General features: G+C 38.4%; 1 protein-coding gene across 2 annotated transcripts in view; it reads right to left on the bottom strand.

The window, feature by feature from the left end:
* Positions 1-819: 819 nt before the first annotated feature.
* The window catches only part of FAM53A (family with sequence similarity 53 member A), a 114,046-nt gene continuing 96,215 nt past the window's right edge, over positions 820-18,650 (bottom strand). For both annotated transcript variants that reach the window (XM_069071377.1, XM_069071368.1), the window contains exon 5: positions 820-2,055. In XM_069071377.1, the coding sequence (XP_068927478.1) occupies positions 1,726-2,055 (330 nt within the window). In that variant the 3' untranslated portion in view covers positions 820-1,725. The remainder of the gene's footprint in view (positions 2,056-18,650) is intronic.

Genomic DNA, 18,650 nt, shown 5'->3' with positions numbered 1-18,650 from the left:
TTAACTAGAGGGTGGGGATGGGGAGGCAGGGAGGAGGGAGAAGCCAACTCAGTGACACTGAAGAGTCCAACTCCTGGAGTCAAGCTTTTGTGTGATGTCAAGAATATATTTTTGTTCCATGTTATATATAATGAGCAATTTCCCTCACCAACTTCCCTTAAAGCTGAGTTCTTCAATTAGTCACAGCATCTACCCACTAAGTGATTTTTCTGATTTTAATACATTAGCAGATACAAAGCTTCTGGTTCTAACCTAACGATCTTGCTAAAATCTTGGTGTATAAATAAGTGCTTCTCTTCTTCTTCAAAACAGGAAGGAAGCCTTGTGTGGTAGACTGAATCAGAAATTATGTCACGGGTACTTCTGACCTTCCCACCCATTTTAACACCACTGAGGATTCAACCACGTTAAAGACCACCTTAAAAGAGGGGTCACTTATCACCTTCACAACATTTTCATCCTTAACCTGAAAATAAAAATGTGTGTCAATGATGATTCTTCACATTTTCTTTTGATAATCAAGAAATATTTTCCAGAGATTGTTAATGGTCCACACACCCCCACCAACAACCATCTCCAACCCTCAAACTCCACCCTATTCCCCCTCCTCCCATCACTGCCCCCAATTTCATAGTCTTCAGAGACTTTTGGGCTGAGCTCAAGGGCTGTCCGTCTTGGGCAGGGCCCTGTTCTAAAAGTGAAAATAAAAATACATGCTTTGTTCTTAGGCTGAACAAAGCCCAGGGGAGGTCAAGTAATCACCAGGGACTTTTAAAAGAAGTAGCATTTAAACCAAATTAATAAGCAGAAAGCCACATATGCAAAGCAAAAAGTCTTTTATTGAATTCAAGGACTAGGTTCGGTCTAGTATTGCTCAAGGGATCACCTCCTGGGGAACTGATCATTGCATTACAAAGCCCCTGTCTAAAAGTTCAAGTGCTCTTTGTCATACATTCTTCTGAAGCACCAAAACATAACATTGACCACCAAGCCGGGAAGCTACTTGAATTTTTAACCCACTGGAATTAGCATGGCTTCAGGCTAGAAAAGATTCAAGTAGTGAAAGCTGGGGAAATATTAAACCTGGAAGGTCACCACTACGTTTCTGACCAAAAAGTCTGAATGTAGGGGGGAAAATGTCTCCATTCAAGAGGTTTTGTAATCACTCTATGTAATGATGGACAAGTACTTCTGACCAAGTGTCAACCAGAGACTGGAAGTGTCAACAAAAACACCAGATACCTGATGTTTGTTGACAATTATATTACATAACTCAGTTTTTCCCAGTAAGCATTTGAACAAAAGGAACGAATACCCGCAATAGAATCACTGTAGGCAGACTGACTTTAATAAAATGCCCTTCAGAAAATTCATTTCAAAATAGAGAAGCTTTCTCCACAACTGTAAAAGCCATAAAAATGCAAAATACTTTTGTTAGGAAAATTTTAATCAAAATTACTCCTTAATGTTCAAAATAACATTTAACCTATTTTTTTTCTGTCCATATACTGATTAACAGACTATAAACAGGTGATATCACTTCCTTTCCCATTTCCCCCCACCTGAATTTTTTTTGGCTTTTTTTTTTTTTAAACACAGCACCCCCTCCCCCCAAATGGCCACTATAGAAGTCTGGGGATATGGATTACACATGGCAAAGGCAATCCACTATCATTGGAAATTTAGGAGAACTCACTGATTCTAACCCCCAACTCTAGCACTGACTCAGTTGTTTTCGATTTGCTCTAGATCTAGGTCCCCGCAGTCCAGAGGAAATATGCCCTCCTCGGTGCTCTCGCAGTCACTGGGGTCTTCTTCATCGCTTTCACATCCTGCAGCTGCTTTCGTACAATCCCTTGTGCTGAAGCCAATTTGGCATGGTCCGTGATGTCTAACTTCATCCAGCTGCTCTTTCACTGGACTGGAACCAGGGGTGATGATGCTCATGAGGTCATTTGAGTCACATGGGGAGGACACAATTGTCTTCATTTGGGTATCATCATCATCATCATCTTCATAATCAAGGGAGCAAAGACTTTTTGAATTTTTTAGAGTCTGCAATAAAACAAAACACAAAAACTAATGTTTTGCTGCATATACACAACAACAGGTGGCTAGTTTTCTTGATTTGTCACATTTTTCACTCTGACCTTCCTTAGTGCTCAGCAGTATACCATGATATACAATGAGTGTCAGTTTCTTTAAATGAGTTTTCAGTTTTCTTACTCATATTTCCATAAGTTCACATCTTAAAGACAGCTGAATAACCAATCTTGTTATTCACCTTTTTTTTTTAAACATTGCTTAGGATCGTAGATTTATAACTTAAAGATTTTCTAATCCAACTTGCTCTTCTTACAGATGAGAAAAACAGTTTTAAGCCCAGTATCACATATGTACTAACTGGCAGAGACACATTTGAACCTGGGTCCTCTGATTCAAAATCCAGTGTGCCTTTTTTTTACTACACCAAGCTGCTGGTGTAAGAATGAAGGAATGGCAGTGAAGGCTCTACTTTGGAAACCAAGGAAACAAAATGACAAAGAAATGTGCTTTATTTCAGAATTAGCAACACTGACCACTTAAAACTGGGTATATATATCTGAAAAACTGTCAAGAACCAAAACCAGTGAGGTCCTTACAACTTATGTGGTTTATTCCCTCCAAACCACAATTCCTCAACAAAGGGTTTGATGCCTAGAATATCATCAAAAATTCCCCTCTGGTTATAAAATATCTCATCCTGCTAGAAATAAGTAGTCTATTAATCAGGGTCAATCCCATGAGGAGGCCAAGTGAACGAGCCCGAATGTCTGATGGCATTTACCCTGGTCAAAGATCAATTTACTTGTTATTTTCAGATTAAATTCTATTTCTCAAAAGGAAGACCAAATCATATTTGAGTCAATAGGATACAGTCCATAAAATGTCCCGTTTTTTCATCCACATTTTCTAGTAAAAAAAAAATTGGGATATATCCAAAAGGAATGCATCTTTCATTCAAATACAGCAAAAGAGACTAGAAGTCCTACATTATCTCTTGAAGTTCATGAAGCTACACAGGTAAGGACACAGCTTTTACCCCTTTCCCTTTCCTACTTTTCAAAAATCGGATGATAAACCTGTTTTACATTTAAGCTTGCCAGCAATTAAGATATGACTATACACATAAAAATAGTATACATACATAGTATTTAAAATGAATACATATAGGTGGAACCCAAATTTTTTTTAGCATATTATAAATTATCTTGTAAAAATATGTCTATAAATATAAAAATATATAAATTATTTCCTGTATGTTTTAATATATTTACAACTCCTCTTTCTAATATTATATAATAATTGTGTCTTTTACTATAACTCTGTAGATTCAAAAGATGCTGGACTCAACCTTTTATGCATGTATGTACCTACTTGACAGATGGCACCAATGACAACTGCTGAGATGTCATTGTAACACGTACCAAATTCACAGATTGCAACTGTGCAGCTTAAGCACTACAAACAGCAGGTTTCTTAATGACTTCCAATTTATGTAATTTATAGAAGGTGTTCTTCTAATAGTTACCATGTCACTAATACTTGTAAAGGAAAAACAGAATGTAGCTAAAAATCCAATTAAAAACTCTAACAAGGAACTGAAGAGCCAGAGCTTCCAGAGACTTGAAAGATAAATTACTTTCTCTTCATGTTAGCTTTATTTATTGAATTTAAACAATATACAGTTGTTTATAAGATCCTGCTTGATAGAAGCTAGTGCTTTTTTCTCCCTGCAATATGCTTACATAGATCAACAAGGAACATTTGTTTCCTTTGAAACATGAAATCACAATACAACAAACATTTATTCAGAACTCCACCAGGCACTGGGTATACAAAGAGAAGATGAGATAGTCCCTGACCTCAAGGAGCTTACCTTCTACAATGTCAGAGTTTCCTAGGGACCATTTAGTATAAACCCTTCTCTCATCAAGGAACAGAGAAGGAAATGTAGAGCCTAGAGACATTAAATGGCATGCGCAGGGCCACAGGCCGCTCTGCAGCAGAGTGGGGACCGCTCACTCCCTACATGCACATGAAAAGGCAAGTTTAAAAATTAATACATAACAGGTAAATATATGAGTCTTTAAATTATTCAGTCAATTTGAGTAGCTTTGCCCCTGGAGATTAAGCACATTTCTAAAAGATGTTTATAAGTAAAGTGGAAAATGGCACGCGAGCCCCACCGCACTGAGAGAGCTCACTGGCCTCAGCCGAGTCCTTCCAGACTGTTGGTGAACTCTGCTGGATGGGACAACAGAAGAATCCAAGGACAGCCTCGGCTAGAACTCAATGCACTCAACATATGTCTCTGTGTATTAAGAAGCATAAAGAAAAAAGGAGTGGGATGGTAAAATGTCTGAATATTCTACTTTCCCCTGCAAACAAGGGCAGTGAGGGGAAAAGAAAATATCCCCAAAGCCTTCTTTTCCAATCAAACAAGTCAGGCTCACATTTAATTGAAAGCAAGATAATGCCTAAGTGTTCCACCAAACTTGTGGCTCAGAAATTTCACAATGAAATCACTGTATAGACCTGGGGGGGGAAAGGGGGGGAGGTGCACTCACGAAAAACTCTCCCAGGAATTCCATGGGTACATTTGCCCCACAGAAGTTCTTAATTACATACTGTACACACTATAAAACATGGATTATCTGCCAGTCACCAACATCATCAAGAAGCTTTTGTTATGTTTTATTTCTTTGGGGAGAAACCCATCAAGGATAAAGTCACAGAAGTTCAACAAAAAGTACATTAACCTTACAAAGATCTATAGCAGAAGTGAAGCTTGTCCAAGCCACTTTTCATAACTGTAATACTTATTTCTCGAAGTTAAAATCCAAAGGCTCCACATATACATGAACTGAGCTTCAAAGAAAGCCAAAACCTAAATGAATGACTAGGCAAAACATTTCAAAGAAAAATAAAAACTGGTCAAGGATTGTCTGCTCATATTTGTCACCAAGTACATGAAGGACTTGGATCTATGCCTAGAAAAGCCAAAGAAGTTTTTTGGTTTTTTTGCATTTAAGGACAAAAGTGTGGCTCCAGCTCTTAAGAGGAAGTTAGAAAGGTGTAAGAATTTTGACAGGGTCTCTTTTGCCCAACAACCTACACAAAGAAAGTCAGTCTGGCTTCTTTTCAGAACATTTTCATTGTTGTTGAGTGGAAAAGTAAACTTTGGTAATCAGCATGCTAAAGAGAGAAATGTTGGTATAAATAGCTCCAATTTGAACTTTCTATGGAGTAAACACATTTCCCCCCCATCAAACAAAGCTCACACTCTAGAATCTATGAAACTCATTGAAAAAAATTTTCATAGTTAAGTTTCCTTAAAATTCTAGTTAGCAGATAAAAGTCAATGAGGTTAATAGATGCAAAGATACACACACACACACGCATGCATGCACACACGCTATACTTTTTGACTAATAGAAATTTTCCACATTTCTTCTAGGGATGATACTTTTTAGGGTACCTCATGATGCTAGAGGAAAAAAAAATTTTAAATGTATGGCCAAACTCTGCTAACTAATATTCTTTCTGGATATCTTGAAGGGCTTTTTTCTTTCCCCCTTTTTTTGGGGGGAGGGGGGTGTTGGGACATGGACCATGGACCGGGACACACACACACACACACACACACACACACACACACACCCCAAATGCCAAAATAAAACAAACACAGGGAAAAGTCTGAATTGTATTCCAGCTGACTCTTTCAGTAGGAGGACAGCATTGTCTTTCTTGAATAAATAAAAGCTCCTAATAAATCTTCATATTATGTCAAGACACAATGAACCTGAAGATCTAAGTGCAGTTTAATTATACTCACTTCCTGCTTTAATTTGGCACAGATTCCTTCTGGTGCTACAATCACTACTAACAAAGAAATTAATTACCATCTTAAAGAACGCTTTTTTTTTTGCTGGCCCTGTTACAATATCCTAATTAATTCATAGTATCATTCTTTATTTAAGCCTATGAATGCTTTATTCATATCCTCTACTACCCTGAAGCAGACTGCTTCAATTGCAGTTATATTTCTATATAAAGCATCTGAATGTCAATTTCAAGGCAGAGGAAAAATTAGATACCTGGACATTTAAAACAGTTTAGGGAAATTAGCTACTCCCTCCAAGGAGTCAAACTTCAAACAAGAAAAATAAAACATAAATTCTCAGGCTCATACTGCACTTTATGACCATAAAATGCAGAAAAATCAAGGTCCCCACTCCTACCCTCCCCACTTCCCACATCAAATGATACTCTGCCCAAGATGAGAAAATATTTCATTAAAGTTTTTCTGACACTTTCCAGAATAGAAAAGTTGTTAGTTAATAAAACTTGGAATAAAATCCAGGTAGTTGACCACAATTGCTCTGAGGGTCGCATTTTTTTGTATCAAGGAAATCCTGAGACATGCTCTTCTCAAGACAGGAGCTAAAACCAGCTGTGATGGTGATCATGAATGTGGCAGAACGAAAAAGATAAAAAGCAGAGATGCAAAGTCTGGAAGAAAAAGAAATCACCAAGTAAGCTGTCTGCAGAAGCAAATTCTATCTGCTCCCATGGCACATTGTATCCCAACTGCTCCTGAGGAATGATGACAAACCCCTCGAGAACAGTGGGAGAACCTTTTTTTCTCTCTAGGGCCCAGACCCATAAAACAAAACAAAACAAAAACACCCATTCCAAACCCCAAGAGTAGAAGAAAAAATAAACTTATCCCTTTAGAGAAATGTGAGAAGTCGTATCAGGTAACGCAACATTTCATTTAATATATAATATATTAAAACATATACCACCACCACCCTTTCCAAAAATGGGTACTTTAGTTCCCTATTAAGCTGCATCAGAAGAGGAAGATTGGTAGGGAAATGGGATGGGCAAAAATGAAGAGAAAGGGAAGAAAAATGAAAAAGAAAGAGGAGGTGAGATAAAGATAAAGAAGAAAGAGAAGAGACCTACTGGGTGGGGGCAAGGAAGAGCAGTGCCAAGCCAGACTCAGGGGTAAGTCATGGTTATGAAATGGAGATGAGAAGATAAAACTGTCTTTTGTTACATACTCAGTTAATCTAGGATCTGTTTCACCACTCTTCATAAAGTAATGAAATGGGGGCGGCTAGGTGGCGCAGTGAGTAAAGCACTGGCCCCAGAGTCAGGAGGTCCTGAGTTCGGTTTCGGCCTCAGACACTTGGCACCCACACAAAGAGGACTAGCCGTGTTAGCAAGTTGGGCAAGTTGCTTAACCCCAATTGCCTTCCAAAAAAATGCAAAAAAAAAAAAAAAAGGAAAAAGTAATGAAATGAGCCACTACTTACAAGAAATACAAATCCGAGGTCCCCAGTCTAACCAAAATCTTACAAATTACCAAAAATGATTGTTCTATAATCTCTTTTGGTATAGTTTATTCTAGTATAGCATATAACAATGTTTTCCCATCATCTAACCTGAATCTGTCATTAAATTCATCCAGACATCCATCCTGTGTCCCTGTGCAGAATATAAACACCAACAGGACCAGATCCCTGGTCCCTTCCCCTGGTATTTTAGTTTCAAGAAAGAGATGAGATTTGAGTAGTCTCTATTAATATATGTTTATTGTTTTAAAAACAATTTGGTTTATATATAATCTTTATTTCTGAATACAGCTCCTTCCTTTTCCCCTATCCAGAGAACCATTCTTTGTAGTGAAAAATCTGGAAGAATCAGCACATGACCCAAATATGAGTATATATGTGATGCTGCATTCCCACAGCCTTTCCATCTCTACAAAAACTCTAGGGCCAAGCTTGGACATCACAATTCTCTGGTGTGGTTGGTTTGTTTTTAATTCTCTCCCTTTATACTGTTGTAGTCACTATGCAGTTTTCTGATCCTGCTGACCTCATTCTGCATCAGTTAATCTATCTTCCAATGATTCTCTAATTCCATCACATTTATGTACCACAATTCATCTAGCCGCTTCCCAGTTAAGGGGCATCTTCCTTTGTTTTCCAGTTCTTTGTTACCACAAGAAGTTTTGCTCTGACAATTAAATAACCTCTGCCTGCCCCTGATCCTTACTACCGTGTTTCCCCGATAATAAGACACTGTCTTATTTTTTTTTTGGACAGAAAAACACCAGAGGGCTTATTTTCAGGGGAGGGCTTATTTTAATGAACATTGACAGCAAGTTTAATAAACAGGTAAATGTGAACAAAAAAATGTACCTTTATTCAATAAGCAAATCACTGGGGAAGAAGAGGATGACGCGCTCACTGCTGCAGCTCGGAGCGCGGCGTGCGTTTCATGGGGGGGGGACGGGGATGTGTAGCGCAGGGGATCACCATCACTACAGTAGCAATCTCAATAGGGCTTATTTTCGGGAGAGGGCTTATTTTAGAGGAATCTTACACAGTAAGGGGAGGGCTTATTTTCGGGATAGGTCTTATTATCGGGGAAACATGGTACCTGCATGATCCAGACCTCAGAGGTCGTCAAATCCTCCTACCCCTGTCAGAGAGGGATTCTCCCACTTCTGTCCATGGGAACTTGGGCAAGCTCTCCAGCCTTTCTGCAAGAACCTATGGTCTATTCTGGTTGGGCTCTGGTCATGCTCCTTCAATCCTTTTCTAAATTCAGTTCAGGCCACATCCCACTTCTAAGTTTTCCTAGACCAGGGCTTCTTAAAGTTTTTCCATTCACAACTCCTTAGGCACTTCTTAAACTGTGGGTTGTGAGTTCATGTGGGATCTAGACTATACCCTGGCCTAATCTTCTCTTGGGTACATGGAACATAAAACAGTAGCATCTGATCAGTTTAGCACTGGACCTTTCATGTGGGCTCATCTTCTTTCTCCAGGGAGACTAAGCTTGAGACCAGGGAGACACCTCTTCATTTCTATTGGACCCCAACAACACTCAACACACAGCTGTTTCCCAAGAAAAGTATAGTCTGATCTCACACTCAGATTGGCAAGGCAGAGAAAAGGTCGCATTCTTTTTGTAGAACATGAGATTATAGGATTGTCTTCACAAGAAGCAGGTCCTAAATAGTATGAACTCTTGAACAGTGTGTGGAAAGAAAGCCAAGACCTGGATTCCAATCACATCTCTGCCATTTACTAGCTGTATGACCTTGGCCAAAGCAGTTGACCTTGAGGGGTGTCAGTTTCCCTCTAGACAGCCTAGATTTTTTATTAAACATTTTACTAAAAAAACACTGCCCATCAATACAAACAACTAGACTTGCTTAGTAACAACTATATTTCATTTCCAAGTTAAAAAAAAAAAATCACAGTATCAATTTGCAAGCACAAAGAAGTACCATAATGAGACGCAGTATATCACATTGGCTAGAGAGTTGGCCTCAAAGCCAGAAAGACCTGGGTTCAAATCTCATCTGAGACATAAACTGTGTAACTCTAAACAACTCACTTACCTCTCAATCCCCTCAAGATAGTTCTCCAAGACTATGACAGTCAGAAGAAGTGGCGCTCTACATTGGTGGAAGGAGTTTCCTTCTGTAAATTTCTTTTACCAACGAAATCACAGGGTGAACCCCTATCCCTGAGGTTATCATAACATTTTCCCATTTACTCTCTCTAGGATCTTTTTGGATTCTTGATCCATTCATTTTTGTGCACTGATCTTCTTTTTGTTCCAATTAATGTGGATTCTTTGCAGAATTTCCTCATGTGTATTGGACTTATTATAAAATTCTCTAACACTGATGTACCACAATTTGCTTAACAATTCCCCCATTTGTCAAACATTTATTTTTTTTTTAATTTTGTTGCTATGAAAATCTCTGCGCAGATAGCTCTTTTTTGTATTTTTAGTATCACTTGAGACCATGTTTCCCAAAAGTAGAAATATTAGGGTCAAAGACAATGAACTTTTTTTGGGGGGGGGAGTAACTTACAATACCGTTTTTCTATTTGGATGACGTGATCTCTAAGGTCCCTTACAATTCTAAATCCTATGATCCTACAAATTGAACACTGCAGAGGACTACTATGTCTCCTGTGTCTTTCATTTCAAACAGTGACAACAAAAACCCTTCAATGCGTGTGATGATGAATTACTGAATTAAAAGCATTCAAGTCCTTCAGAGTGGAAAGAGGAACAGACTTGAAGTCAGAGTATCTGATACTTATTCCCTCACTTAACATCTCTAGGACTTGGTTTCCACATCTATAAGAGGGGAATGATGGCCTCCAAGTTCTCAATCTATGATCCACTGATACTATCATAGCTTGGTTCAGGTAGTGTCTTTCTCAAAGGTGATATACTGCTTCCACAAGTACATCCTGGGAAGTTTGTCAACAACAACACTAAAAACAAGTCATGAGTGCCAAATACTTCCCAGAGTAATTAGTCTTCAAGAGAAAGTCTTCAGAGAAAGTCATTCAAGGCTTAGGGACATTTTAATTTTCACCAAGTTATAATTTAATTATAATTCCTAAACAGAGAAGAGGGGTGATGGTAGCTATCAGCTAAAATTCATTCTACACATCAAAAAGTAGCTCTGACTCGGAGGCCCAGAACTTGAAAGTAAGAAGGGGCCCTAGAGATCACCTTGGTAGCAACCCCCTCATTTTAATGGTAAAGAAACTAGGGTGCATGGGGAGGCCAGGTGGCTCAGCGAGTAAGAGCACCAGCTCCAGTGTCAGGATGACCTGGGGATCAAATCCAGGCTCAGATACTTAGCACCACACCCAGAAATAACTGGCCATGTAACCTTGTGCGAGTTACTTAACCCCAACTGCTAAAAAAAAAAAAAAAAGAAATTAGGGTGCAGAGTTCATAGCAGAGCTGGGACTAAAGCCCCACCTCATGATTTTAAAGTCAGCCTCTTTCTATCACACCAGGATGGTAGCAGAAATGGTGATGAATGAGTCTGGGTCCTGTAGAAACAAATTCAACAAGACTAACAAATATTAATCAACCAGTTGGCCTCAGAAATGGATAAACTGAGAAACTACACAATATTATTTAAATTTTTAGTGTGTATTATTGGAGTTTTATAAATGTTTGTAGTCTAAAACAATAGTGGCAAAATTAAATTTTGGTTAGTTTTCATTATGGAAATTTAAGATGTTGCAACCTAAGTCAATCTATAATTCTACATGGTAATTCTTCAAGTCAGTGTATAAATTTGAGCAATCATTTACAATGATTAAGCCACTTTCAATGATCATGGAAAGTAATAGCTTGTTTTTTGCTACTAAATTAAAAAACAACTACACAAAACTTGCTTGTTGACCTGAGCAAGACAAGGAAAGTCAGAATAGGTCCATTCTGCACATTTTCATCCTTGAAGTAAAACAATAAAAAAAAATCCTAATACCATTAAAGTGGATCAGAGAATAGAGAAACTTGATAAATTTTCCCTCATTCTTACTTATGAAACCTTTTTTTAAAAGTTTAAAAAAAGTTGTTGATGGAAAGCATAATGGGAAAATAAATATTCAGATTCCAAAATTTGATTTTTTTCTTCAGTTTAGTACTTTGAAATATATTTAAGTCCATGGATACTTTGTCCCAAACATGAGATCATAACACAAGGTGCTATCCAGTTACAGTAATCTGTCAATTTAAAAACTATTTGCCTTTTAAGTTTATGCATTTTCCCCTTAACTTACATTTTTCCCCCTTTCCTAAGTAAACAGAAATCAACTGATTTTTTTTTTCGTTGAATAGAAAATGACTGCTTTAATACTTTATAACTTCTTAAAACAACTTTAAATTGTTTTAATGTGGACTTCCTTTCTCCCCCCCCCCCCCGCCCATTCAAGGACACTGCACCACCTCCCCACCTCCCCCCATCACTGTAAGGACACATCTGGTCTTACATCCATGACAGTTGGTTATATTCTGTCATCTACAAACTGAATACTCAAAAAACAGGACAGAATGAAAGGAACAAGAGAAGTGTCTTTCAAAATTAAAACTTCAACTTTTCCATCTGTTTTGAAACCTATGCTTGGGTGAATTCGTAGAGAAATAAATCTTTCATTATGTGAACATACTGAACCACATAACAGTCAATGAAGTAGCCAGGTCACCAGATAATGGAAAGGCTTATTTCAGAAAGAAATATTTGCATTTATTAAGCTTTGATACAGTGAGTTCTATCAACCAAGAATATCATCTAAAGACCAGCTGTTACCCTGAAGTGTCTTTAATGATTAACATACTGATTATGACTCCAATTCCCTTGAAGACCAACAATATAAAATGCTTGGGGAACTGGGGGGACAGAATGACTAACAGTAGAAGGGGAAAAATACCAGAGAAAAAATCTGCTAGTTGGTATTTTGTTCGACTTTTAACTTGTATTATAAGATGGTACTACAAAGTTTTAAATAGTGTAAGTAATACAAACATCTGTCTGATTATCACAAAACTGACTCTTGTTTATCTAAAACTGCTTAAAAGTCACAGGGATGTACTCTCTCCTATTTCTAACTCAAAACAAAGGGTTACTTTCTCTAGTCATTAGGATGGTAATAGCTACAAGGTTTCAATGAGGCTATGTATATGTATACACACACACACACACACACATAAAACTTAAGGGTTCTTTTTTGGTTCTTTTTAACAAAAAAAGCTCAATGACTGTCTTCATCTACAAGTATCCTATGAGAAATAATCTAATCTATAGCTTTTTGAATTTACAGAAATCAATAGATCAGTAAAATTAGTCTCTTTTGGCCAGGATATGCTTTGCACTTAAGGAATGTTGAAGAGGCACAATCTTTCAAGGCACAATCCCCAGGGCAGTTGCCCAGTACTGGGAGCCCTGTCAGACAACATGTCCATGGGGAGGTGCGGAAGGGCAGAGGGAAATGTTAAAGTAACTTCAGGAAGGAGCCCTACCCACTCTACTCTACTACCCTACTCCCATCAAAAGCAAGAAAAACGGATTACACAGAAATGGTCTGTCCTTAGCAGAGGTCCAAGAACTAATGAAAAGGATCCTGTAATGGATTAAGGATTAAGCCTCTTATGATAATAAAATTATGCCTATGTTTCAATGTTCTGTATGCAGTACATATCCAAAAATTTGCTGAATTAAATGAAAGGTGTCTTCTACTATTTCCTCATTTATCTTGGTTTTCTAGTATCCTTCATGGAGTTAGAAATTTCAGGTCTTGGGCATGAATGTCAATTTGGACAATTATCACCAAGAGAAATTTGGGCGAGTCACTCTCTAATCTGAGGCTTCAGTAATGAGGGCATCAGAGAAGATCCCTTTCAGCTCAGAATCCTCAGATTCTGGGGACAATCCTCACCTGTAAAGGATGGGCTGTCCTTCTTAAGTAGCTAGGTATTCTCTGCCATCTGTCTCAAGCACAGCCTTTCATTTTTATTTCAACAAATACAGCCAACATCGACCTTATTATTTTTTCTAAGTTTCTGCTCATTCTAGGTTTTAGACTTGCTGACACAATTCTTGCAGAATTACAACTTATACCTTTTGTACGTGACCTTTTTAAGGTCTGAGCTGATCCGTTTAATCATTTAATCAGATTGTTTTTTTCCTAACACTTAGATGTGCTGTAAAATAGGAACAGCAACGGGTTGGGGGGGGGGGGGGGGGGGGGGGGGGTGAGGGGGGGGGGGGTGTGTGGAGAGGAAGGTAATCTGGGAGTATGAAACAATGAAACACTTGGAAGGGGAACAGACAACCAATGTGGGTGACTGGCAACATCAGGGGGAGAGAGGCATCAGAAGACTGAGAAAAATACAGAAATAAAAGGGAGAGGCTGACAAATTTGACTGAAATTTTGCCTCCTATACCCAAGAAAAGGCAAAGAAACTCTCCTTTGTCCACTGTCCTCTGTTCCCAGAATTGAGGCAAGTGCTAGTACTACTATAAGTCAGCTATATTATATACAAAACATGGGTTAACTTACAAAACTTACCACATATCATTTCTGTGGGAGAATGGCCCAAACAACTTAATCAAAATTTGTTTTTTTAACTTTTATATTTCTCTTTATAGCAACTTACTCTTAGAACAATTTTAAGAATTAATTTCACCCCTTCTTAACAAGCCCCTAAAAGTTCATTAAAACAGCTTTCAGTTTTCATAGCACATGCGATTTGTATGTTTTCTAGGTACATTAATTTGCAGTGACATAAATTTATCTTTATAAAGTTTCATAGCCTTGTGAGTGTAAATCTCCAAACCTAACATGCCTTCAAAACAAGGCAATGGACAAGACAACAGGAAGGTTGCTCTGATTAACAAAGTTTATAACAAAACACACAGAAGCTGAAAAGGACTTTGGGGATGGATCTTTTTGCCCAAATCTCTTATTTTGCAAGGCAAGTAACTTAAAAAAAACAAAACCATATACACAAATTCATATGTATAGGACGCTGGTTAATTTGCATTATACTGATCTTGAATGGTTTTTTTTACTGTGATGTCTTATAATCATGCATGGAAGGGATGCACAGCTGGGATAGGTCAGAAGAACATAACCACTCATCTGGAAAGGCTTCAAGTGCAAGTCCTGGGGTCTAATGGTAGTGTGTACCCAAGATGGGGCCTAGTGAAACAGAGAGAGGTTCATTACCAAAAGGCTGGTCATCATTCGTTCACTCATTCACATAGTTATCTGCCACAGACACTCACGCAGACCATTTCTGTCTAACAACTTTCACTGATTTAAATACAACAAAAGCAAAAGACAGACAATTCTGAGTCAACAAACTACAGTTCCTTGAGGATTCCATATCTGCACCCACAAAAATCAGTCCTTGCAACACTTTCCTGGCAATATGCTCAAAGCAAAAAGCCTCGAGGGGGTACATATTCCCAGCTAATGCCAAACGCTTGGCCTTCTTGTTTCAGCTCCCACCTCACTCCCATCGGTGCCATGTTTTTCATTTTTCGCATTTTTTTGTGCTTTCTGTTGGTGATTTTGCTATTTAAAAAGCCTCCCCACCACCCCCCAATCAATCAATAAATGAAATGGCCCCCAAGCATTCCTCAGCACAAGCAGGCTGTAAGGGACCCAGATAAGCTTCCTTCAGGCATATCTAGAAAAAGGAATAAGAAATTCAGTCATCTGTAAAGTGAGGCTGCTCAGGGAAACACAAAATGCTCATGTGGAGATGCTGTGTCCAGGAACCTAAACCTGGATTTTCCCCAAGGAGCCCCGATTCAGGGCTCATGGTGACTTTGTAAGAACATAACGACCACAAACAGTGAAAACCAACCTATTATGTGCAAGAATCTATGCTATTTAACACCCACATAAGCAATTATAAGGAAGAGATTTGATCTACCAAAAAAAGTGACGTGAGATTATTAAATCGTTTAAAAAACAAACTTATGGAACCCTCGTGAATTCTAAAAGCACCCACTGGTGACCAATACAAATGGTCACTATGCTCTAAATCACAATTCAAATTCCCTTAGAATACCTTAGATATTTTATTTTCTAAAACTAGTTTAAGTTACACTATAAAGGGAAACAATGACTACTTTTTTCTTTAAAAAGACTATAATTCTGTAAGATTCAATGCCCTTTTCACCCCATGATCAGATTTGTTGTGGGGGAGGAAGCCGTGGATATTTCTTGGCTGATCAAAAAAGATTAGACCTGTTTAGAAAAAAGTGAAAAAGAAGTACTGAGCAAATGAGATATTCACACACATTTTTAAACAGTTATGAAGTAAATAGCTGTTATTATATCAGGTATTAACTATCAATGTCACCTATATTACTGAATTCCATTAACATGCCTATTCTGGCTAAACCTAGGGCTAATTCATTTCTTTCCCAGAAATACCAAAATATATGAATTTTAATTACCTTCGTAAAAATGGCAAAGAATCATAAAATCACTAAATAACTGTATTTTAGAATGCTTGGGTGAATAGGACTTTTATAAAGTGGATCATAAAAACCTAGTTTGGATTTTTAAAAAACACATGCCTGTGAGTCACTTTGTCCCTCATTTGTAAGATTTTGCTTTGTAGTTTTTATAATACACAGCTTCTAAAAGACGAGAAAGATGAGCTCAGGTGAGTATGTTGACCATAATCAATCAATAAACATTTCTTAAGAGCTTACTATGTGCCAGGCACTGCCCTAAGAGCCCAAGACAGAAAACAGAATGAACAACCAGTCCCTGATCCTAGTGGAGGAGATAACAGGCACATAAATTGGCATGGCAAAATATGAAGGAAGAAGAGCTTCCAGGCAAGGCTGCAGGGACCTGTAAAGGCCTCCTGCTGGAGAAAGTGGCATCGGAGCTGAGTTTCAAAGAAAACCGGGGTTTCTAATTATGTAGAATTAAAATTCCTGTTTTGGTTGGATAGGTAACATGCAGAAACCTTCAGAAGATGGCAGCGTGGATCAGTGGAAGGTGTGGAAGGCCAACAATAAGGACAGAGGTCTGAGCTCAAGCTCTGCCACATCCGCTTCCTGCCCATGGACAAATCATTAGTGTCTCTGAACCTCAGCTTCCATGGGGCAAAAAATATCTGCCTTATTAATAAATGCAAAGGAATGCTGTCAAGAGACTATAGAGTAATAAATAAAAGTGATTTATATTCTAACAAACTAGGCTTCTCCCAACAAAATCTTTCACTTGGATTCTTCAGTTTCTGCCACAGCATGGTGGTGACCACTGAATCCAAGGGAGAGAAGAACAGCTGCAAAGTTACAGAGGATGGGTCTGGTGACAGATGAAACTCCTCTCTCTCAAGGGCCAGTTTAGTTAAGGGTGACAAAAATCACCACCAGAAGACAGGTGTATCTTTGTGGCCAACAATTACTAAGCACCCTACCGTGTTTCCCCAATAATAAGACCTATCCCGAAAATAAGCCTTCCCCTTACTGTGTAAGATTCCTCTAAAATAAGCCCTATTGAGATTGCTACTGTAGTGAAGGTGATCCCCTGCGCTACATGCTACATTACAGTACCCTCTGTATGCACCGTCTCCCCCTCCAAACTCACGCACGCACGCCGCGCTCCGAGCTGCATCCAATCAGAGCTGCAGCAGTGAGCGCGTCATCCTGTTCTTCCCCAGTAATTTGCTTATTGAATAAAGGTACATTTTTTTGTTCACATTTACCTGTTTATTAAAATTGCTGTCAATGTTCATTAAAATAAGCCCTCCCCTGAAAATAAGCCCTCTGGTGTTTTTCTGTCCAAAAAAATAATAAGACAGTGTCTTCTTATCGGGGAAACACGGTAATATATCCAAAGGTACTGACTAGCAAAAAGAAAAAAAACCACTTAGCATTGTTGTGATCTTAATGGAGGAAGTAATACCTACACATATGAAATCATGACTCAATAATTTGGTGACTACAAGGCAGAAAGCTAGCTAGTGGTCATTAGAAAGCTTAGTCTGGAGCCCCAACAATGCTATCAGGCAGCATTCTGGCTAGACCCAAGTTACCAGGCCTTTAGGAGATTCAATTTCCCTATCTATAAGACAGGAAAGGCTATTGTAATGTTCAAATGAGATCTAAAAGTCAGTTATTATCCTAAAAAAAAAATTGGGCTTTTGCTCTTTTGGTATGCATTAAATTTCTTCTTAAAATGTTAATTAGATATTGATGACCTGGACAACAACTTCACCTTCTATCTTCACATCTCTAGGCCCCTTATCCCTGCAATGCCAGAAATTGATATTCTTTACTCTAGCTTCCTTCCTAAGGGAAGCTTTCCCGATCTCTTCCCTCTCTCCAGAAATTACTTGGTATCTATTTACCTAGGTAACTGCTGAATGCCCCTACTAGAAAGAAAAGGCCTGGAGAGGTAAGAATAATTTTGATTGACTGATTAGATGGGTGGGCAAAAGAGGGAAAGAGGAGAGCTCTCTGTCCTTATGTACCTTAGCACAGAACCTGGGACGCAGACACTTGTCCCATGTGGACTTTGTTAAATAATGAAACCACAACTATTTTATTCTTAGGTACCAACATGTAAGAACTGAATCATCATTCAGGTATTCCCTTCTCTTGATATGTTTGGATCTAATACCTGGAATTTTAGTGTTATGTCAACTGAAATGTCTTTTTAAAATCTAATAATAATTGACAAAGAATTGGAAATTAAGGGGGTGTCCATCAATAGGGGAATGGCTGAACAACTTGTGGTATATGCATGTAATGGAATACTAACTATTGTGCTATAAGAAACGAGGAGCAGATGGACTTCATATTTACCTGGAGAGGCTTATACGAATTGATGCTGAATGAGAAGAGTAGAGCCAGGAGAAATTTGTACACAATTAGACACAACGCATGTGTGACAACCAACTTTGATAGACTGGACTCTTCTCAGCAACTCATAGTTATAAGTCAACCCCAAAAGTCTCATGATGGAGAGAGATGTCTACATTCAGAGAAAGAATTGAGTTTAGGGACAGCCAGGTAGCACAGGGAGTAAGAGCACCGGCTCCAGTGTCGGGATGACCTGGGGATCAAATCCAGGCTCAGATACTTAGCACCACACCCAGAAATAACTGGCCATGTAACCTTGAGCAAGTTACTTAACCCCAATTGCTTAAAAAAAAAAAAAGAATTGAGTTTAAATCCAGATTGAAGCAAACTACCTGCTTTCTTTCTTTTCCTTGTTTGG

This window comes from Petaurus breviceps, unplaced genomic scaffold (assembly GCF_028583685.1).
Source record: "Petaurus breviceps papuanus isolate PSGF00001 unplaced genomic scaffold, PetGlider_PUasm1.0 140, whole genome shotgun sequence".
NCBI lineage: Eukaryota > Metazoa > Chordata > Mammalia > Diprotodontia > Petauridae > Petaurus > Petaurus breviceps.
Note: the sequence above shows the minus strand (reverse complement) of the source record. Positions and strands in the feature narration are given on the sequence as shown.